The sequence below is a fragment of the Glycine soja genome, chromosome 16 (assembly GCF_004193775.1).
Source record: "Glycine soja cultivar W05 chromosome 16, ASM419377v2, whole genome shotgun sequence".
NCBI classification, from domain to species: domain Eukaryota; kingdom Viridiplantae; phylum Streptophyta; class Magnoliopsida; order Fabales; family Fabaceae; genus Glycine; species Glycine soja.
The window spans coordinates 2,563,680-2,588,755 of record NC_041017.1 but is presented as its reverse complement, the minus strand read 5'-3'; the positions used below and the strand labels follow the sequence as shown (position 1 = coordinate 2,588,755).

The 25,076-nt window shown below is 28.4% G+C and overlaps 1 protein-coding gene across 1 annotated transcript; it reads left to right on the top strand.

The window, feature by feature from the left end:
• Window positions 1-15,146: 15,146 nt before the first annotated feature.
• Window positions 15,147-20,282, top strand: LOC114391210 (protein ENHANCED DISEASE RESISTANCE 4-like). The gene is made up of 5 exons (XM_028352249.1): window positions 15,147-15,746; window positions 15,969-18,192; window positions 18,802-18,862; window positions 18,948-19,171; window positions 19,865-20,282. The coding sequence occupies exons 1-5, from the start codon at window positions 15,632-15,634 to the stop codon at window positions 19,917-19,919; spliced, it is 2,679 nt and encodes an 892-aa protein (XP_028208050.1). The 5' UTR covers window positions 15,147-15,631; the 3' UTR covers window positions 19,920-20,282.
• Window positions 20,283-25,076: the final 4,794 nt, after the last annotated feature.

Sequence of the window (25,076 nt, the reverse complement as noted above, 5' to 3'; positions counted from 1 at the left end):
TTTTTTAATTTAGTTTCTATATCTAAAAAAATATTTAGATATATAAGAGTAACTTTTTTCTAGTTCATGTTATTAGTTTTCTGGCAAAAACCCGTTATAAAATAAAAACACAAGAACTAAAGCATAAAAAAATTGTTCATATAAAATTAAAATAAAAAAATCTTAGGTATAGGAATTAAAACGGAAAATTAAGTTGATGCAATAATAAAGAGTAAATAATTAATTAAACTTTACTTTTTCTACATATTGATTTCACCACTCATACATGTGACCTCCTCCTAATCCTAGGCACTGAACGAAGGTACTTCTAATCATTACGCCAATTGAGTAAAGCTTTCCTTCACAAACAAACAAAAAATGTTTTCAATTTAGCAAATGCAGCTAAATTAATAATATACAGAAAAGATTTAAGTTTGATCACAATATAATATATTTTTAGAGAAATGAACTTTAAATATAATTAAATTCTGTATTGAAGATCGGAAAGAAAAAATGTTTTCATAATTTCTAAAATGAAATGAAAGGATTTGGATCTTCTGCCACCACTTGGGTGTAATTGTCATTTGTTAATATACCACCAATTTTTTAAAGTTTAAGTTTTTTTTAGTTTTTAATTTACCTGCAAAAGATTATTATTTTAAAAAATATATATATATGAGATAGTGGTCCATGTTGCTGTGTATAGGGGCCAAGGCAAAAAGTTTACGGTCCCCTATTTAACTTTATGTTAATCAGATTAACATTATAAACAATCTGGATGGTGTGCTCCAGATATTATTCTATGTACTTTCTAGCAACTCCATATTCTTTGTTTTGGGAGATTGGATTGGGTTACTATGTTTGTTCGGATATGTATGAGAAAATGAGTTAAAAAGTTAATGGATACTAAGAAGTACTGAGGTGGTTAGTTAAAAATTAATAAATTAATTTATTAAATTAAAAGTATTTCATAAGACTAATGGTTAAAATAATTGAAAAGTGTAAAATAACATAAATAAATATATTTATATTTTTTCATGTTAAGTATTTTATTATTAATTTTATATTATTTCTTAAAATATTATTAATCAAGTTTAAAATAATATAAAAAAATATACATAGGTATACATTATATTTTTATTATGTTAATTAATATAATAGTTAAACCAAATCATCTAATATAAAATTATTAAAAAAAAGTATACTGTTGAAATAATAAATTAAATATTATAAGTGATACAATGGTTAAAATAAATATTGTAATACAAAAAAAAATATAAAATATAATAACAAAAAGAAATAAACACATCATCTATCATTATTAATGTCTTGATTTATAATGTTAAATTAATAAAATAAATAATATAATCATAAAATTAAGAATGTAATATAAAAATATCCAAAACATAATATAAAAAATAAAATAATCAACCCCAATGTTTCTTTTTTATTGTTTTTCTTTTTCTTTTTTATTCATTTATATCGAGGAATTTCACAATTAAAATATTGTATAAAGAACCTATCAAAATATTATATGGGGAGTGAAAAAAAATTAAAAATACCATTACTCAGAGAGAAAAATGTTAATGTGCACATTGTGAAATAAAATAAGGGAGTTTGCATGTTGGAGGAAAAAAAATAAGATGACAAACATATGAATGAGTAAAAAAAATTAAATCTTAATTTATTTAAAAAAGGTAAACAAAAAATTTGATAAATACATTAAAAATAAAAAGAAAGAAAATATAAAAAATTAGAAGCTAATGTTTTAAAAAATACTATTTCAATTAACGTTTTAAACAAAATGCTAAAAGATAATGATAGATGAAGTAGCATTTTTTTAAATGCTAGCTTCTAACTTTTTATATTTTCTTTTATTTTTATTTTTAATGTATTTATCCAATTTCTTAATTACCTTTTTAAATAAATTATTATTTTATTATTTTCTATTATTTTACACTTTTCAATTTTCAACTAATATAATGAAGGAGGACCAAAATAGAAAAGCAACGCTTCGATGAGATTCTTGGTATAATATCATGTGTCATTTCCAATTCCAAGTTAAAGAGTAGGACAAAAAAATAAAAGGAAAGAACAAACATTGCATATGCTCAAACATGATAACAAAAACTACTAGTTTCACATGTCATGATGTAAGCATAATATATTGTCGTGCACTTACTCTCATTTGCAATTTTTAACCTTGCAATTTTCAAATTAATAATCATTTGGCCTAATAAATCTGATAATAAAACAATAAGTGAGAGTGCAAGTCAAAATTGTTACAAGCAACCACTTAATAATTAACATGGTATGTAAAAAAAAAGTTAATTTAATTTTTAGTTCCTCAACTTTTTAAAATTTTAATTTTTAGTCCCTCAATTTTTTTTATATAAATTTTAATTCTTTGTTAATTTTTTGTTAGCAATTTTAGTCTTTCTAAATTTATTTTCCTATTTTTAGTACATTATTTATTTTTATTGCTCAAAATTAGTTTTTATTTTGTCAAATTTTAGTCTCTTATTTATTTTATAATTGAGATTATTTTTTAGCAATAAAAATAAATGAGACAGAAAAAATGGACAAAAAGTTTTATAAGGACTATAAATGATGGTGAAAAATTAATGAAAGACTAGAAGTTACCAAAAATATTTTGAGAGACTAAAAATTATAATAAAAAAAATTAAGGAACTAAAAACTTAAATTAACTCTAAAAAATGATGGCATATTTTTTTTACGAACCACAAGTATCTTTTTACGAAAAACAATTGCACTCGAATTTGTTAAAACGATAAAACTCTCTCTTCAAGAATTTAACATAATTATATATCTAACACTCAAAATCATCTATTAAGCTAAAATAACCACGTAAGTTGATCATATACTTAACAATCAATGATGATATAACTACTTACAATAACTTTTTTAAAAAGAAATATATATTTTTATTATGCTAGTCATCTAAGCTATGGGCTGACCCTATTGGATGGGAAAAAAACTATAAAAGGATCTCTGTCCTATGGGCAGGACAACTTTAGTCTCTCATTCAATCAATGGCGTGGGAACTCATTCCTAACTTCGGGTATATGGTTAGATTATGGTCCTTAATTAACCAAATATCGATGCTTATTCATGCAATGGGTCATTTTTATCATCTTTCATTTGATTCTTCCACTGTTCATTGCATCAAACACACATCCTCATATATAGTTTACCCATATTTAGCTCAATTCATCCCATCTATGCAAATATGGTCCATATCTCTTTCACATTTGTAGCAGAAAATCAGTGTATCTTTCACATAAAATTGTGATATAAATATCTCACTTTGGTTATCTATTATCATTTCCTATATGATGTAGGATATATATGAGAAGTCTAATTTTATTTGACAACTTCGTTGGCATGATTTTGTTTTGGTACTGGTACATATCAATATGGAATTAGCCCTTGTTTGTTTCCATTTTAGTGAATTCCCATGAGAAAATTCACTGTTTGAATTGTGTGGAAGTCGCTATTTGAATGGTGGATGGCAATGTACCCTATATTAACCTAAAAAGGCAAAAGATAAACATCATGGCATATTGGCATTGGCATAGACGTGGATTATGGATGCTTGAAAACCCAAAGCACTTCTCAAACTATGTCTAGTCCTATTCCCATCATATGTTTTCATTTCACTTGTTAACGAAATTTTAGTTAAATAAGAAATTTCAAAGAACTAGAGTAATATTTAAACAAATTAGCATATTTATATACAACAAGGAAAAGCATTTCCATTGTTGCAACACTAGTTAGTTGTTTACCTCATTTTTAGTTGGTATTACAATATCATGAGATTTAAGATTTTTAACAAGTTTTTTTTGAAAGATGTATTTTTTAAGAACTTAAATTGAATCTTACAGTTTACTTATATAAACAATGGTTGTTTATAAAAGAATTATCACGTCAATGGCTCCAATATTGCATAAAAATTAACTCTTAAATTTAAGAACCTCATCTCTAATTCTCATTAGAGATATTTTAAGTAAAAATAGTTAAACAAATTATTTTTTAAATAATATATATGGATTTGGACATACACACTTACATCTGCTTTTTGGTATAATGTTTATATATTTTTTTGTGGAAAGCGTGTGATTTTCAATATTTTATCGATCCATGAGTTAATGCATGTTTATATATTCATTGTAAATAGACGTTAATGACAAAATAAAGTTTTGTAAAAGCATTCTCACTAATCCTTTTACAATTAGATTGCAGTACATATCATTAGATTTAATCTTGAAATTCATGCCCAATAAATTGGAGTAAAAACTAAACATGCTATTAATTTTCACATTATCTAGTTTGTGTGACAGTTCCTTCCATTTGTACCTAAAGGACGAAGGGATTTACTAGGACTCTAGGAGTCATCTGATTTTTCCCCCCTCAAAGACAGCAGGAGTGCAGAACCTTGTATATTTTTTTCCCTGAAACGTTAAGATCACGGAATTGGAAGCAATACAGATTATGATAAATGCTTATGTACTATACCATTCACTGTGTATCAGTATCAGTACCTGATCTACAAATATTCATTTTTATATAATTAAAATTCACAATAAACCAATATTTTGTAATATAAAGTTATTTTTAATTTTTAACAATATTGGAAATTTAGAAATTGAAATGAAAGAGAGTAGATCGAAAGGGATATATAGACTATTAAGAAGACCAAATATATAAATAAGTATCATTCATAAAAAACAATGCTCGAATGGTATATATAAAATTACTATAGGTGGACAAAGCTCTATGATTGAAAGACAATTTTTTTGGCTAGTTGAAATAGTAAATGCATGCACATCTAAATCTAAAAGAGAGAGAAGAAAAAAAATATTAAGAATATTTCATTGAAAGAATAGAAAAAAATGAAAGTGAAAAGAGGGAAAATTTCACTTTCCAAATTATATTCTAAATAAAAGTAAATATGCGTGTACCTAAATCCTTGAATCTTAAACTTTCAATGTAATATCTGAATATTAATGAATTCTTACATGATAATTATTTAGTTTTCAATTTTTTTTATGATAAGATTCGTGACACGTGAAGATCAAACTCGCATGCAATGTATGATGATTATCCATGCGTTTTCTATTTATTTCTCTTGAGGATTTAAGTTACCAACCAAAGGAACATGGTAAGAAGCAGTGAAATTTCCACACAAAAAAAAACAACAAATAAAAGAAGGAAAAGAAAAAACTAAAACTTCCAAATAGTTTTTTTAATCACATGTATCTTTCAGAAAAAAAAAATCAAATTTGAACCGGTTAAAACTATTATAAGCAACAAAAAAATACTTTTAAAAAATCTAAATATTTAAAACATTTACATATACAAAACTTAAATCCCAAAACCTTTAATAAAATAGTAACAATTTTACCTCAATTCATTAACGTGATTGATGGTACAAAGATGCTTTTATTACACTTGGGTTGGGGAGTCTTGAAAGGCATGCATAGATAGATCGAGTGGTGCACATGACACTCGCGTTACCTATCATTGTGACTCACATTTCAATCTACTTAGTTTTTGTCATTTTCCTCAACAAACTTGCGAGAATAAATACAACCATTTGCATTATTTAATCTTTCATTTCAATTATTATAATCGTACATACATGTAACTCCCAAATTATACCCAAATTGTGATGATGGGTTGCAAAAACTTTAGCAAACAAAATGCTCAGAGATGTTGAAGTTTATATATAGGAAACTCCGTCGAAACCAATCTAAGGTTAACCAAGACTACAACTTGAAATCACGTGGAAAAGAAGAACAAGCTAGCATCGAAGGGAAATCAAGCCATGATCATGAATTCACCAACACCGAAGGGAAAAGCAAATGAGATAGAAGAAGATCAAGAAGAAAAAGCAATGCCAATATGGGATTGTGGTAGTCCTTTATATGATTCATATGAATTAGTCTCTCTTGATCACATCATTGATCGGCATCTAATGGCATTCCCTTCTTCACATGAATCATCAATGTCCATCATCACAAGATTCACTCATCATGATATGGTACCACACAAAGTTGATTCCACAGAGAAATCCAAAGGGTCTTTCGTGGTCACAAGCTTGAGTAAATTTAAGGTGAAGATCATGAGGAAGAAGAGGAAGAACAATGAAGAGAGAGGAAAGAAGAACAATGAAATGAGAAGAGGCTTTGCTGAATTTGTAGTAGATTTGCTTTTCGTGTGGAGGAAATAAGGAAATTAAGAGAATTAATTGGAACATTAAGGATATAAAGCTTTGTTGGATGATTGGATTGGATTGGATTGCAATCAATGAGTTTCATAATTATATCTATAAGAACTGTTGTGCTTTTGATCTTTAAATTTTGCTGTTATAGTTCTTGCTTGTAATTTGTAACCATGGTGTATTTTTTTTTGTTATAATTTTATCTTTTATTTTTACTATCAGTGATTTGGCACATGGGTGCATGTTAATTCGTTTTTTTTATTGAAAAATTAATACAGTTGTTTTTAATTTAACAAAGATTTACTTTTCTTTATGTAGAAGAGTAACTTTAAATTAGTATAGTAGTATTTCTCTTATCAGTAAACTAATATAGCAGTATAGTTAGGTTTCGAAAAGAGAGGAGAAGATATTTTTTTGTTGTTGTTATAAGTCTCTCATTATTTTTTTAAAAAAAAACCCTTTAAAAAATGTAATGCTTTTTAAAAAAAGAAACAAAAAAATTGACACATTAAATTTATTTGATTTAAAAAAAATAATGAAAAATTTGTCTCCCCTCGCTTTTCTTAAAATCTAACTCCTAATCATATCTTAAATAAATTCCAATGTTTTTCTAATATTATGTTTTGGAGGTCGCTTTGTCACAGCATATGAAATTCATAAAGTTCGTAGTTGTTAGATAATAAAAGGCGGCCTTCTGAGTAATATGTTAGAAGTCAATGGAACTTAAATTGAAAATAAAATATAAGTCAAATGTGGCAAATAATTATCAATATTCATAGTTGCATTAGATTTGACATATACTAAATATAATAAGAATAAATATTATTTTCCTAAAAATAAAAAACACCTATATAGCATACAAACACATATAATATCTATTATTCCTAAAAATATTTAAAAAGGAAAAGTTAGAGGACTGCATACGAAAAAGGAAGATGCAAGTGAAGATGTGAATAACAAATTAAATATTGTATTTTCGTAACACTTTTACAATGATCAAGTAAAAGTGGAAAATTTACATTAAAAAAAAGTAAAAGTGGAAAATTACTCATAGCACGAAGAAAAGCAAATTCAGCACAAAAGTTTCAGTTGGGTAAATGTTCATTATACATTGACTATTGATTGTGATCGGTATTTGGGAGTGGGGTTAAGCAGAAAGAGAAAATATATATAAATACCAAGTTACCAAAGTAGGTGAATTATTTTTAAACAATGTAGAAATATAATAGGAAAAAGGAATTGATGTACATAATAATCATATCTAATTTAAGTTAGATTAGTCAGAATGGACTATTTGAATACCGATCATCCTTGGGGGAAAAAAAAACTCCGGAAGTTTTTCAAGTCTCAAAATGAGAATTTTACTTAATTTGGTATAAAGAGTACACGATTTTTCTTTTAAAAAAATAATGTCAGATGAAATTTATTAAAAGTTTATTAAGATTAAAATGATAAGCATCATCATTTATCATTTTAAAAAAAAAGAAGCATCATCATTTATCTAAAAGCCACAGAAAAAAAAGACTAAAATATGTTGTGAGGGTGGATTTGCGATTTTTTATTCCTAAATTGTTTTTTGAATTTGTCTATAGTTGATTTGGGGGTTAGGGATTTAAGGGTTTGGTGGTTGTTATGGGTGGAGGCATTAGGGTGTTTAGGAGAAAGGGGTTATTTGTAAATAAAAAAAATCTATAATTTATGGGATTTTTAACTGTCACAAATTGTGATAATTTTTAATCCTTAAAAATTTTATTTTAAAATTAAAATAAAAAATATCACTTAAGTTCATATTCATTTAAGTCTAGTTTTAAATTAAAAAATAATACATTTTAATTTTATGAGGAAAAAAATATATTAAAAGTTTTAGAAATGAATTCTTAACTTTTAATATTTATTGGGAAAATATATATTTTAGAAAAAGAAAAAAAAACTCTTAACGAATAAATTATGGCTAAAATTAATATTGTTGAGATTGCTTGGATCTTTTGTTGGGCTTTAGTGAAAATTGGTCATTGCAACTGTAGATGGATTTTCTGTTGTCAGAAACCAACCCAAGCCACATGGACATTTTACACTGCACGAATATTTTCTCCATTTACCGAAGAACATTGTTGTAAATGAAATTAATATAGTATTCTTTACCAGCACTTCAATGAAAATATTCTGGAGTGGAGAAGCTAAAATGGAGGAGAAGGGGAATTATTCTCTCGTACATGATTTTTATAACGTTTAGTTATACTTTTAATCTCTTAGTTATAGTAATTGTGATATTTTGGTCTCTCCAATTTTAATTATGTAAATTGAATCCTTTAGACATCACAACTGCACCACTTTCATTTGTAGCTGACATGTCGGGGGTCCCTACCCCTCGTATGCTCATTGTGTAATTTCGTTTCTTTTGGGCCGTGGGCCCATTTTTTATTCATAAAAATATTTAATAGATTTATGGGCTCTATGGAGGTGGGTTTCTCGGGCATTGCTACATACACCAGCAATTTCGTGATCTTCCCATTTTGTCCTTCCATAAAAAGATTATAGATCAGCTGATCCCTATGAAGCTTATGGATTAGCTAATCCATAAATGTTTTTTTCTAAATCTTTTTTTTCAAAAATATATTTTATGAATTAATTTAAAATTAATAGTCCAAGTAAGAGTCAAACCTGTGACTTTTAGGTTATTAGCACGACACTCTAACCAAATGAACTAATAAGTCAATTATATTATAAAATAAATCATGTTACTATATATAACACTAAAATTTCTTATGTATATTTAATATGCATCTAAATTTAAATAATAAATTTTGTGACAATTAATTTTGATATAACTCATACGAATTATTTAATCCACATATTTTTTGTAAATAAAAAATATTTACTATTAAAAAAAATAATTTATTAATAGATTAAAAAACATATTTTGAAAAAAAATTAAAAGAAAAACACTTACGGATCATATAATCCGTACGAGGTATACGGATTATGTAATTTGTAAAAACAAAAAACCTTTAAGGGCATTTTTGAAAATTTATTTCAATGCTAGGTGCACAAACAATATGCCTGGTGCATCTAGCAAAGCCCGGGTTTCTCGACTTGATTGGGCCTTAGATATAGGCTCTATGTGATAATTATTTGTTTTTTTGTAAATTAGTGCTTTTTTTTTTGTTTTTCTCATTTTGATTTCGGTAAGTTTTTTTATTCATCTTAGTCCTTATAAGTTTATATTTTTTAATTTTAATCATTTTAATGTTATAAATTTTTCATGGATAATCCTTATAAGTTTGTGCTTACAAGATTAAAATTAGAAAAATAAAATTTTTAAAAAGAATTAAATTAAAAAAATAAACTTATAAGGACAAAAAATAAAAAACGTTAACTTATATACATCAAAAATATTTTTAAGTTTACATTAAATATTCTTTGAAAAAATTTAATTCTGTAAATAACTTTTAAAAATAATTTGAAAATAATTTTTTGAAAATCATTTATAGGTTTCCTTCCGAAATTATTAAAAATGATTATATTTCTCATTTTTATTAATGTTGTTACCAAACAACATTAATCTTCCCTGCCGACAAGTTAAGTTGTTTTGATTTTTCTTTTTGTCTAACATCTTAACATTTTATGCAATAAATCTACTGACAATCAAATCAATCACATTCTGACTTAATTAAATTATATTATCCTCTATTGAATTATCACAATCCACCCTTTTCCGGTTTTCCCCCTTCAATATCATGGGGAAAAAAACTTGAAGACCCGCCAAAATTGAAAAGTTTTTCAATTTATAGAATTGGTTTAAGCTTCTTTCGTGGCTTTTGACTTCTGAGTCTCCTAAATAAAATATTTTGATTAATTCTCCTAACTAAAATATAATAATTGATTTGAAATAACCTTAATTGATCAAAATATTTTAATTAGGAAAATTTATCGATGGTTGAGATTAATCCTCACCCTAACACCTTCGAAGTAACATAATTTTTCGTTCTTAAGCATTTTACCTTTATTAGTTAGATTAACAGTTACTAGTATTTTATCCTTTAAAACTGGTATTTTATCGAACATATCCTAGTCAATAGACTAGCTTAATAACTTTCAACTAATTTTTCTTAAAAAACAAACAAACAAACTTTCAACTATGTCAAAAAAAAAAAAAAAAACTTCAACTAGTTTTGTTGAAAATAACTGGAAACATTATTAAGTATTATCGATCATTTTGATTCCTAAGAAAGTTTTGTAATTACTTTAGTTTTTATTAATTGAAAATATTATTATTTTGGGCATAGCATTATTCTCCATTAGAAACTTATTTAATAGACGCTAGCTTATGGTTATTGTAGAAAGAAAAAAATCGTCATATATATTAATGGTTAATTATTTAATTTATTTTCATTAATATATGTGTATCTAACAGAAAGTAAACTATTATTATATAGATTACAGGTTTATATGATAGCAATATGATACATCACATTCAAAGTCAATATTTCTGTTGATATACAAAAGTAATATATTATTAGTATTTGCATATTATACGCTTAATATAACATGCCATACTGTAAATTGTAAATTTATGATATTTATACTACTAATTTAATTTCTATTAAACAAATTTTGTATAAACAAAATTACTTTTAGTATTTAACACCTTTTATGTATGCCATTTCTTTCTGATGCATATGTATTTGTTAATTGACAAGTTCCTAACATGAGGGTAAGAAAGAAAAAAATATTAACACTTTAAATTATAGTGAAACTGAAATAATTACAGAGTTTTCTTCCCACGCTAAACTAATGGTGCTGATATAGTATCTTTAAATAATGGAAAATGAGAGTGTGTTCCAAAAATCAATAAATAAAAGGAGATGAAGATGAAGAATGCAGAGAGAAAGCAACAAGACACTCGGGTGGATGGTAGAAAAAGGTCAATTTGAAATTGATGTATTTTAATTTTAGAGTTGACTCAAACTAATAGGTTGACAAAGATTGCCAACTGTCTAGAATATATACTGATATAATATAATGACAGGACTTATAACATGCTTTATATTGAAGCATGCATTTTAAATTTTCTGTGCAGAACAATATTTTAATTTTGATACAGTATATAACAATTGAGTTCTTTTGGTGAAGAAGTAACCTCTGAAATGATGAACATTCTTATATGTGATACACTTAATAATAATCATAAGACAATAGCTACCAACCTCTCAATTTTGATTAAAAGGACCAACGAGTTTGAGTTCGGGTGGTTTGTTATAATTAGAATAACGAAGCTAATATTCAAGTTGACTTTGTCTAGAACTTGCATTACAATAAACACTTAGGGAGCAGAAGTGTAGCAAAATAAGAATCAATGCCATTTGCAATGGCCCTAAAGTGCCAATTAATTAATTATCTTAGATATATAATGTTGTTAAATTTTCTCCTAGTTTAACTTTGTGAACAAAACACGCATGCATCATTTTTTTTAAAGTGTATTGGCTTTTCGTTAATACGATTTTTCAAAGGTGTAAATAAAAAGTAATATTAATTAATTGTTTTTTAATAAACGTACGTTAACCTCTTACTCAACCCAAAAACTAATTAGACATACACTTAATTGCCGGTGAAGTTTCATAATTAAGTAATATGGTAGTTCGAACTTATTGTTTAACAATAAACAACTAATATAATTTTATAAAAAAAAATAAACAACTAATATCATATCGCAGGAAATCATATTTGGGCATGCGAACTGCGAAGACAAAGCAAGCGGTAACCACATGTAACAACCAACTTTTTTTTCCTTCCAAAATAAGTTATTTTGCAAAATTAATTATCAATGAATTTTGTAAAAAGATCATTTTTATCAATAAAATACAAGAGACTTCATCTTGAGTGACACTTTATGTTTTTAGTTGTCGGATCACCTTAATACTTCACACATGACAGATGGAGTGTCAAGATGGTATCTCCGGGACAAACAAAAATAAAGATATTATTTAGAATGATGTCTCTTATATCTTATGTGGCAAAAATCACCTATGACAAATAAATATTTTTGTAACTTTGATAATTAGTTTTGCTAACTCATTTTGATGAAAAGAAATACTATAACAATTTGTATTTTATTTCATATATAATCATATGGTTTAAAAAACAATGGATATGATTTTTTAGGGTATAGATTACAAATATCTTTCATTAGAAGTAATCCTCTTCAAGTCGAATAAGACCCTTATAGATAATAAAATTATTCTTTTAAATATTTAATATAGTAATTCATGACTTAAACTCAAAATGACTAATTAAATTGAAATAATCTCTTGCAAGTTAGATCACATGTTGACTGACAATGAACTAAACAAATTTAAATACTCGATTTGACAATTAACTCATTGAACTTAATTCATGAATCAAATAAATTAAACTTAAATTAAAAAATAAACTTGTTAAAAGAAAACCCACATTAACTCCAAACTGAGCTACAAATTGAAACAAGCTCGAGTCATTTTCAATCTTATAATAATTGATATAAAGAAGAGATATTGAATTTTAATTACATTTAAAAATAAATGAAAGTATTTCAATTACATTAAAATAAATAATACGGTAAAAACTAACAATGTAACTTTAAGAAATAAAATAGTGTGAATGGGTTCCAAAGTCAAAAGATGTCGGTAATGGAGAAAAGGAAAGGTGATAATGGGTTGGATTTGGCAATGGCGATCGATGGATTCGAGAAGAGATACAAAGAGATCAATCAGAAAGGGGCCATACCAACGGTGTTGCATGATCATGGGACCCACATATGCTTACTTGTACGTTTTTGCATGTCTTTTAGTAATTTTTTTCCTAATAAAAGTTTCATTTGCAAGATTATTTCTCAAACATTCGCTGATATTAGTGCATTTTTTATGCGCTTTAAATTCAATGGCATCTGAAATTTGCGCACTTAGAAAAATACTCTTTAAATGAGATGTTTGCAGAATTGAAATTAAAGAAACATATTAAATGTGTAAGGAAAGTCAAAGAAAACTAAAAACAATGTTCATAACCTCAGAAAAAACAAAGGTCGTTCAAAAGTATTTGCATATCAATTTTTTTTTCGGGGTAAGAATATGGGATATTTTAGACTAAAATTTATACAGTCAACTCGCCAATAGTAAGGAAGCATCTTACATTAACACCACAAAAGATAAAAATACATTTGGTTAATTATTGAGTAGCGTCTCATTATAATTTTTTTAGTAAATCACACTAATTCTATATAAGGTTTCTTGAAATTTCATATAATCCCTAACTATTTTAGCTTTTGCAGCAATATTTTTCAAACAATAAGATTAGCATAACATATAAAGAATGTTACTGTAATATTTTTCAAATAACTCAGAGGATTATTGTAGAAAAATAAGAAAAAAAGAGATATCAGGGACATTTTGATGAAAACTTAAGATGATTAATATAATTTACTCTTTTTTTTACATATACTATTTGTATTTATTTTTTGCATTTTTTATGACATTTTGAAATTTAATTATAACCAGGTCAACTAAGAAGACATGAAAGAAATTGATATCGCTTTACATAATAATGACCTCAGACGTATACAAAGTGATTGCTATTGAAAAGAAAGCTTGAGTGTGAAGCAATGCTAGCTGCGGTTTAATAGACCGTTTCCAAATTTATTTTGGATGGATAGAAACTACTAAGAAATGCAGTGCAGTGCAGTGCAGCCATGATGTGGTTTCAGAATGTGTTTATTATGCTGGAAAGTGTCACCAATCAGTATTCATTTGAGAAACAAATTAACGATAGTTTAACATATATTATTAGAGTTTGTTTTATTTAACATGTTATAATTGTCAAATATTTATCCTTTTTTATTTTATCAATGAGAATCTTTATTAAGAAATTTGACAGCTTACTTCTAATATTTCGATGATTTTATTTTTATTTTTTTCTAAGGCTCAAACTTAATTAAGACTATACTTAAAAATTTTCAGTTTAATTAATTTTACTTGGACCAGTAACATATTGGTCGATATAATTTCTTTGTATTTTATAAATATTATTAAAATATTAAAAATTTATAATAATTATCATTTTTAAGTAATTATTATAAAAATTATTAAACTTATTATATATGATAATTTATTAATAAATAACAATATAAATTATCTTTATAGTGTTAATATAATACACGAACTATTTTCTCTTTCTAATATATTCTTCTGAAGACATTATTTTTATAATTAGCAGTAATTTATTAGAGCTTTATTTTTTTATTTATTTAGTCTTACTTATAATTTTAATAAATATCTACCAATAATAGCAAATATTTTTAAAATATATATTAACTTAAAAAAACGTTTAGTTATCAACACCCCTAAATTGATTTTTGTCTCATGTTAAATGTAAATTCAGTAAATATAAGAATGTTTAGTAATTATTAAATCAATTTGACTAAAAATAATAATAATAATAAATCTGTGTGAAATTAACAATTGTACAATAATTACAGCAGAATTTATTTTAAAATATTAGAAATAATAATTTCACTTTAAAATTAATTTTGAATAAAAATGTTTTTTTAGAAAAAAAAAACCCTTGCTTCTTCTTTTTGGTTTCGTACTACCCTAATGAGGACTTTATGTTTCCCGTTATACATCATGTATCCCAGAAGTTTTAATCCTTTGGATTAATTCAATCAAAACTTAGTTACACCAATTTATATTGGAAGATTGAATTTAGATATTTCTCTAGTAAACTCAATTTGTGTTGTGAAGTGTTAGCTGAGTTACACCAATTTGTTAAGTTTGCTTCTTTTGGTTATTAACTTATTATAGACAGTTAGACACAATTATTTTAGTTTTGTATTTCTCCTTGAAGCCCAACTAACACCACCCCTTATTACAACCTTGAACAATATCTTACTATATTACTATTATTATATGATAGTCTCTCTCTCTAAAGCTGTGATTTTTTTTCCAGTAACTCTGAAATGGAATGAAAGGATCAATTTTGCTAAGTTCTAAGATTCCCAAAGGAAATTTTGTCCCCACTGTGCTTCTCTTCATCCCTTTTTCGGTTTTTGGTCTCATGCTGTTTGGATTCTGAGAAAAAGACCAAGAAAACCCAAAAGGGAAATCAGCACCAAAAGAAAAAGCACAAAACACCCTCTCTCTCTCTCTGTTTTTTTTTTTTTTTTTTCTCTGTGTGTCTTCCTTCCTCGCCCCACAACCTTGTTACTTCATTTTCTGACGTTGTTGTTGTTTTTTCCAAGAAGCCAAACACTTCCTTTTGGACCTCTACGTGAAAGTTCTACATTAATAATATTTCTTCTTCTTTGTTTGGTTATGGTGCTTGGTTACACTTAGAGGTCCTTTGTGTGTTTGTGTTGTGTATTATCTCTCAGTTTCAGCAATGGAGGACTCAACCAAGTTGCGTTTGGTGCGGTGCCCCAAGTGTCAAAATGTTCTTCCAGAGCTTGCCAATTACACTGTTTATCAATGTGGTGGTTGTAACACTGTTCTTCGAGGTACCCTTTCTTCATCTCCCTCTCCTTCTTCAATTTAGCATAAGGTCTGTTTTGATTTAATGTGCTTTAGAGTTTTTTTGTTTGTGTTAACTGTATTGAGACTTTAGTGTTTTTGGTTTGGTGAAGTTAGGATCTTTTGTGTTCAAAGGTCAAAGCATGAAAAGGGGTTGGAAATTCTGATTTCTTATTATGGTTTCCACTTTTTTTTTATTCCCTTTGTAGGAAAGCCTAAAGGTTCTGAAGGTGGTGGTAGGTTGTGGCAAGCCTCAGATGAGGAACAAGGTGGGGGAGATCAAGACGCATCAGGAAGTTTCTTGAGGAAAGGGGTAGTTGATTTGAGTGATAATTCAGATGTTGATGTTAGGTCTAGTGGTGGTTCCTCCAGGGAGGGTCAAAGAAGGGATTTGAAGAAATCAAATAAAGGACATGAGAGGTTTTTGGATGATTCTAGAGATGGGGATGAGAAAGGGGTTTTGGAGGATGGTTTTAATGTCAATAAGGACAAAAGGGGTAAGTCAATTGGAAGGGAGCAGCAGGAGCAGAAGACTCACATGGGAGGGGACCAATTCTATGGGAGAATGTCTAATTTGCCAATTGGGGAAAGAGGTGAGATGGAGGGGTTTTGGAGAAAGCCACAAGCAGATATGGAGGATGTGAGATTTGCCACTCTGAATTATCCCGACGAGGGATCTTCAAATAGCTATTCCAGTTTTTCTTACAATTATGGGGAGCAATGGAGGAATTACAAGGACATGGATGGTGTCAGTAGGGTTCAGCACCTTGAGCAAGATCGAGCCGAGATTCTAAGGAAGCTGGATGAGTTGTCCAACCAGTTGAACAAGTCTTGTGAGGTGGTTAGTAACCCAAAAGAAAAGGTTCTTCCTGAGGGAAAGATGGTTCCTCCAGATCCTTTTAGTGGCCCTGAAACTCGGTTTCCAGATGGATCATCAGCGATGAACAGGTCCTCAAGACAATTCTTTGGCCCTACTAGTAATAAACATATGGCAGGTTCCCCTTATTTTAATTATCAAGATCCATATGCTTATAGAAGTGGTCATGAAATGGCTATGCACAACTTCTACCCTTCTATGCATAATCCCAATTATGTTCCTGGATATGGGGATCCTTTTGTATCTGAGATGATGAGAGGTTCACATCCTTTACCCCGTCAGTTCCCGCAACAACCAATGCACCCCTACTTTCCTGGACGCTATACTGATACTGGTCCAGATTCATATGATGCATGTGCACAGAATGCTATGCTTCACCCACCTTCTTGCCCATGTTTTCGTTGCTATGACAACAAAAGAAGAGGTCCAGTGCCGGCACCTGCTGCATTCGGTAACAGCAGATTCCCTCATACCCCAAATGATTCTATGCTATACCGTCATGAGATTCCAGGGGCAGTTGGTCCACATGTTCATAATGCTAGAACTGCCATTCCTGCTGTGAGTTTGCATGAAAAACAACTGCATACAAGATGGCCCAGAGACTACAATTCTGAGATGGGTGGATTTGTTGGAAGCCGTCCTCGAAAAGTAGTGCCTGGTAGTGGTGGTCGTCATTGCCTTCCTATAGCTGGTGGTTCTCCTTTCATCACATGTCATATTTGCTATGAGTTACTGCAACTGCCTAAAAAGACACTGGTCATGGTGAAAAATTGTCAGCAAAAAATGCGATGTGGAGCTTGTTCTTCAGAAATAAAATTTGCTGTCATCGATAAGAAGCTAGTTTTTTCTCCTCATTCACAAACAGAGGAAACTACCACATCCACGAGAGTTGATGATGCCACTAATGAGGTTGTGAATAGTCGTGTATTCCATGCCCGTGGTGATGTGAACACGGGTGCTGCAAACTTCTCGTCTGATGATTATTCTGGTTATGATTTTCATTCAGTTGATAGAGAATCTCCTGTGCTGGCTGCAGACCCAAGCTTGAACTCTACCAAGTCCCGGGAGAGGCAAAGTTTCCATTCTTCATCTCCCAGTACTTCTAATGATGAAAATAGTTCTGAGGTTATGGCTGCTCCAAGTGAAGCTCTTAAGTCCATTCATCAACCGACTAAAGCCTCTCAGTCTTCACCTGGTGGTTCATTTAATAATGCTGTAAATCGATTAGGGAAAGGAAACCAAAGTAGTCGGTCAGATCAAGAGACGGAAAAAATAGAAAAGAATGCCTCAAGGCAGAATTCTTTGAAAGAGCTAGTGCTTGCAACTGAGATGGATGTCATTGATTATTCTAACAACGGGATCTCCCAGGATTTGGGTGATGCAAGCGGAGAACATGATCATCCTAGATCTAGCAAAAGGGGTGAATCATTTTTAGCAAACATTATCAAGAAAGATAATGAAAAAAATAATGTTACTGTAAACGGACAGCCCATATCAGATTGCATGATTAAGAAGGCTGAAAAGCTAGCTGGACCAATCCAGCCTGGGAATTACTGGTAAGTATTATGCTTTACTGTCCCAAAGCTTATTTAGTTCTTTGCTTTGGTCCATATATAAATAAGCAAAGATTTTGAAATTAGACATTCTCCCATAGAATTGGCAAAGATTTTGAAATTTAGTTCTACTAAATTGGCAAAGATTTACCCAGGCTGGACAAATCTTTGCTTACTTGTTATAACTCTTGCTTTGGTCCATAGAATTTGCCAATTGGCAAAGATTTGTCCAGGCTGGATTTTGAAATTAGACATTCTCCCATTGATTCTACTAGCTGTCCATATATAAATAAGCTTTGGTCCATATATAAATAAGCAAAGATTTTGAAATTTAGTTCTTTGCTTTGCTTATTTATATATGGACCAAAGCTTTCTAAAATTGCATTGATAAAATTTATCAAATTATTTAATGCAGTAGAATCAGTCAAGTTCTTATCATATGCAGTGTGTTCATTGACAAAATAACATTAAATTTGATAGTTTCACTTTTACATGTCTTTTACATATCATTTTGGGAAGAGTTATAACAGCTTAGAAGAAAAGTCTTAAATTTTATACCGATTGCTTATATAGTTTAGTAATTGATTTGCCTATATAATTTTGCTTCCTCAGGTATGATTCTCGAGCTGGATTTTGGGGTGTCATGGGTGGACCATGTCTTGGAATAATTCTGGTAAGTTATGCTAGTCTGGCACACTCCATTTCTCACATGCTTATATGCTGATCAATATAAATTAATCTGTTAGTTTCTCTTGCAGCCATTCATAGAAGAGTTCCGGCATCCAATGCCAGATAAATGTGCTGGTGGAAATACTGGTGTTTATGTAAATGGTAGAGAACTTCACCAAAAAGATTTAGATTTGCTTTCTCGTAGAGGACTTCCTCGTGATAGCAATAGATATTATATTGTTGAGATTTCTGGGAGAGTCCAGGACGAAGACACAGGAGAAGATCTGGACAGCCTTGGCAAACTTGCACCAACGTAAGTGCCGAGTTTCTAATGATTTTGTTCCATTTATCTAATGATTGACTACCTCTTTTGTCTTAGTGCCCTTCTGTTTCTTTTTATTACTTGAAGATATTAAAATGTTGGTTCCCTATATTAACAACCCATGCTTGTTTTACCTAGCAGTCAATGTATTGACTATTGCATGTCGTCTTGAGCCTATAGATTAGGAGGATTTTTTCCACATATCTGTTTGTCTCTTTTAGATATTTTGACTTGTAGAGGATTCCTAGGTTAGTAAGCAAACAATGCAAATCAATATGAATTTATCTGGTATGGGGGTGCATGATTTTGTAACAAGCAGTCACAAGGGTTATTTATTTGGATCATTTTGGTGTGCTGCAAGGAGGAGGATATGCTTAGGTTGTTGGTTCCACTGCATTATTTGTTGAAGATTTTAAGTGGAAATGAATAAATAAATAAATAAAGAGTTCTCAACAGTTGGATTTTTGGAACAAGTTTTGTAGGAGTAATTTCTTATTACATTTATGATGCTTATTCATATAAAGATCAATCTGTCCAGTACTTGTTATTTCAATTCAGGATTATCAATTTGATGATTCAACGTATGTTTTCTTAAATAATTTTCTTCTCATTACATAATTTACTAATCTTTAAGAACCTGCAGTTAGGATAGTTGTTAATCCTCTTGTGTTTACAATTTGACAGAGTGGAGAAAGAAAGGCGTGGATTTGGCATGAAAGTACCCAGAGCAGCTGCATAATACAAGTGTAGAAATAAAATTTCTTCTGAGATTTGAGAAGATCTTTGTTTCACCCTTCCACAGATTTGGAAACATTTTTTCGGATCAGATCACGGGAAATTTTTGAAATCTTTTCATGATTTTTACTAGAATTTATTCAGTCTGCTGCCAAGGTCCAAACCATTTTCCACGTGGCTTGCATAGATTATATACATGATATGTAAATTTGTCATTCTTGTACTATAAATTTTTTGTCATAAATGGTTTACCAAAAAAAGCATAAACAATTTTTTGCTCGCAATCTTGCTTGTGGTCCAGAATCGGATGTGGAAAACAATGTAACGTATTTCTTGATCGATCGGTATGTAGTCAAATATTTTTTTATGAACCATAGCACTTGTATTTTTGTTTTGACAAAATAGTAGTTGTAATTTAATCAGCCGCAATAACAAGTAACAAATTGACACCTCTAGATTCTATTAAAAACAACTTTAAATAAAAAAAAACCATTTGGAATATGAAATTGTATTTTTAAATTGTTTTTTATGCTTGTCTTTTTATAGTAAATTGTTACATAACATAAATTTAGTTCTACTTGATTTTGGTTCTTTTAGTTTAATTTTGGGCTGTTATGAATGATGAATTGTTATCCACCATAAGCCACTGTACTTTGAAAATATATCTTAACTACTTCATATTTATTTAGTCCCCACGAATCTCGTTATACATAGCCAATAATCACAAGTTCGACCATGTGTTCAACATTCGAGTAGTGCAGCCTGTATAGATGTGAGTGACTATGGGATTATGTATGGATGTAACTACTTTAAAGTAAGCAACTCATTCTAGAGGGTAAAGTAATAATAATATCAGTTAATGAGAAAATTAATGATTGATACTATATGCACATGCATAAATAAAACCATTGTAAAGTAATTTTCTAATCAATGACTGAGATTATTTACTTTACCCTCCAAGATGAGTTGTTCAACTTAGAAGAACCAAATCTCAGTGTTGAAAATTGGCATGGATTAACAAAGTGAAAATCCAACAAAATTGAGTTGGTAGGTGGTTCCCCGTAGGGCCAGGAGTTGAGTGCAAATTTCTAAGAGATGTAATTGGGCAAAGAAATGATTGGGGAATGAGGGTAGACTACAAAAGCAGCAAGACAAGTTTGTCACAAATCACACCATGCTATGCCTTGCTGTGTTTCATGACTAGGCCAGCTCTAATGCTTTGGAGGTGGATTCCTCACGACCTCACCCTGCTTCTGCTTTACTCATAAGCCATTCTACCCCTTTTGGAAACAAACATGCAAGTGTATAAGGATGGAAATAGCACCTCAGTCCTTTTAATGGCTCGATTCATTTAGCAAAACTGTTTCACTAAAAAAAAATTAATCTTTTTAGTTAAATAGGTTAGACCATAAACTTTAAAAAAAAAACTATTAAGTCTCACGGACTAACTTATTTAATAACAATTATTTTTAATAAAAATATTATTATTATTATTATTATTATTATTATTTGAATATATAACATTATAATTATTTCAATGAAATTATAAAATTATTTTAAGGATTTGACAATTTGAATTATTTTAATATTTGAAATATTTTAATTCCTATAAGTATAAATAGGTATTGAGAATAATAATTATTTTCTTTTAGTGAGATTTAAAAGATTTTAGTAGCCTATTAGGTATAATATTTATAGGCGACAAGTTTTGGCCACATCTTGTTATTTAAAATTGTCTCATTATTTTTAATAAAAATCTTTAGTTTTGTTAAATAAAAAAATAAATAAGAATACAACACATTGAATTTTGGGTAACAAAGAAATAACATATTAGTCATTACTTTATATTCTAATATTTCACTGCATAATAATTTTATTATTATACAATAATTTTTCACATCTGAAACAAACCTTTAAATAGGCTAACATGCTTGGTTGTTAGAACTGGACTAGACCAACTGAACCAATGGCATTTTTGATTGGTTTAACCCCCAAAATCAGTGTACAATTGAACCAATCATGCACTAGAGAAACTAGTAAAGAATCAGAAAAACCACTAAAAATGGTGGTTGGACTGGTTTTGACATTTCAACAAAAATCATATTTCATTTTTTTATTTTTTTTAATTGATTTTATTTGTTATTGTTGAACTTAAAATATTATGATGCATTAAATTTACTTTTGTATATAACTTACTTTTGTTATATGTTATGACTTGATATACTTTGAAGTGAAATTTAACTTTAAACATTATAATTTTATGCATATCATGTTTTTTATGTTTAATATATTATATACTTTAAAAAAAATGTATTTTATTGAAACCGGTTTGATCTCAATTTAACTTCGATTAAACCATTGAACCTTGAATCATTATCTTTATTAATTCAATAATCAGTTCGATTCTAATAACATTATTAATAGGTCATGTCAAACTTATACAATGGTCAGACTTAGGCCTAAAAATAGACCAGGTAACATACCTAAAATTGAGTTATTGAAATATAAAGTGAGTTAGGTTCGACTTAAGTAAAATTTGACTTGACCAGACCTATTTTTATTCCTACACGTATATACTAAATATTAGCTATTTGCTTTAGTGAGTAAAATAAGTAATTTTAATTATTATTAAAAAAATAAAATTTGATATTTCAGTACCTCCATGATTTATTTTGTATATGCATGTAAGATTAACCGTTTATATTCTAATCAATCACCATGATTTTTATTTTAGTTTCTAAAGTGTGACATGTCTCACTTTAGAAAGGCCAGACCCCAAGTTTTCAAACTTTCCAAAATCGTTAATTGAGTTTATTAAGAGCCTTCTAGAGTTGATTAGTATGCTAATGTATCACATGGATGACAAGATGAGACATCCTTATCACAGTATTAACTATTAAGTCCTATATGTTCACACACACAAAAGTATGCACTTTAGGAAAGACGAAAAATAATTGGTATTCAATATTTTGGATTATGTTACAAGCTACCATGAATATAGTCTAGCCAAACACCCATTTTTTCAAGAGGCTTTTTTTCCTCTGTGCTCTTTATATATATCGTTAGGAAAATGCTAATAAGACACTTCTTCTGCATATTTAGTTTTATTTGGTAAAATTGATGTGAGTTGATGAATACTCCCTCCGTTTCAAAACTATTGATGCTAGAGGTTAGTAACCATTAAAGAGTATTTAATAATATAGTTTGTTGTTTGTTGAAGTTCTTTTTTTAATACATTGTAAATATAGTGTTTCTCGTAAAGATCAAATATAGTTAGTATTTTAAATAGAGGTATACTAGTATGTGAAAATAATAACATTAAAATAATTAATAAAACTTGAAATTCATATAACATCAATAGTTATGAAGAAATGGGATACTCACATAATAAAGAACAGAACTCACATTAGTTCTACTTGGTATGGAGTAAATTTGTTGTTAGTGTTTTTCATATTTTATGTGAATAATTTTAAATTTTAGTAAAATCTTCTTTCTATTTTTTATTAAATAAATAAAATATTAAATATTTATACATATTTAATATATTAAATATATAGATAAAGTATATTTTTAATCTTTCAAATTATATTAAAATATTTGGTTTTAGTCCCTATAAAAATTAAATATATCTTTAGTTGTTACATTTATAAAAAATGGTGTGGATTTAGTATTTCAGCAGGGATTAAAATACGTATTTTTGTGTATATGTAAAGATTAAGAACGTATTAAACTTTTATAGGGATTAAAATTAACATTCTAAAATATTTTAAGGGACTGTACCAAAAACATATTTGATCTTAAATATATCTATCTTTTAATCGATTTATTGTTTTTAATATATTGGAATAATTATTAAAAGAATATTGTAAGAAATTGTATCCAAATTTTGTCCTTATGTTAGTTATTTTAATAATGAAATAAAGACGAAAGGGATGTATGAGCTAGCATAGCTTCGAGCTTTATACGGGTTGTCTTTGGTTATGCAGTGCACGACAGATGAGGAGAAAATAAATATAGACTGAGATAGGATCCTTGTGAAGGGACATGAGAGCCCTATATCTTCCTCTCAATTAGAAGAAGATAAGGTAAGAAATAACATTTGGTCCCTACAATAGGACTCAACTCAATGCTGGCCATTGATGTGTTCATCATGTCATACCAAACTCATAAAATGCTAAAATCCACCGAAAACTTCCTTCTGTAGCTTCAAATTTTTTTTTATTATTTCTGACCACCTTTTATAGTAATTTTCGGTTTTGTTAGTGTTAGTTGTTTGAAGAACTTTGAAGTTTGAACACAAGTGTAGTCGTGACCTCATGAAGTTGCAAAATTTGTGTCATAAACCAAAAATTTAACACCAAGATATGTTATAAACAGTCATGAATCATGATTAATAGGGACTAGCTGTTGAGGAGTATATTTTGATAACTTATTTATTGATAAGGGTCAAATATTTATTAACATTGATTGTTAGATTAAAAAAGTCAATACAATAAACTGAACAGCTACTATGTTAATTGATTATTTAGCTCTTATATATCGGTCTTCATTAAATTTACAAACTACTTCTTCTCTCCAACTGTGCCTTGTTTATAACATTCATTAAAAGTAGGTGACCGTTTCTTATCATATTGGTTTAATCAGGTTAAAGAAACTATTAAATGGACTTCTTTTTTATAAGCAAATCATTAAATGTGGGAAAAAAGAATCGTGGCTGTCATTAGCACCGACATCCAAATAATCCCAAAATATTAAAGAATCTGTGTCCAGACTTTATAGTTTATAATCACAATAAAAGCAAAAGAAAGATACTCTCAAATCACATCGAGAAATTTTTAAGTAATACAAAATCATTATAATCCCAACTAATCTCCAGTATAACTGTATACTGTTATTTTTTTCATAAATTAAAAAACTTAATTAAAAATATATTATACAGTTGGTTGAGATAATAAACATTTAGTAACGTGTTACTATTTTATAATTTTTTCTTGAACATATTCTTTTAAATATTTTTTTTGAATAAAATTTATTAAAAAACACACATTAATTTGTGGTCCCATGTTATATTTTATAAATTTTATTTATAATTTTTAATAAATTTTAAGTAATAATAAAAAGTATGTTAAAGAAATAGAGTGTCTTGTTAAATGCTAACCCC

Bases quoted from the DNA above. Each gene is read 5' to 3' on its own strand.
- LOC114391210 (XM_028352249.1), top strand. From the start codon at position 15,632: ATGGAGGACTCAACCAAGTTGCGTTTGGTGCGGTGCCCCAAGTGTCAA. The intron at 15,747-15,968 runs GTACCCTTTCTT...TTCCCTTTGTAG, and splicing joins TTGTAACACTGTTCTTCGAG to GAAAGCCTAAAGGTTCTGAA. The intron at 18,193-18,801 runs GTAAGTATTATG...TTGCTTCCTCAG, and splicing joins ATCCAGCCTGGGAATTACTG to GTATGATTCTCGAGCTGGAT.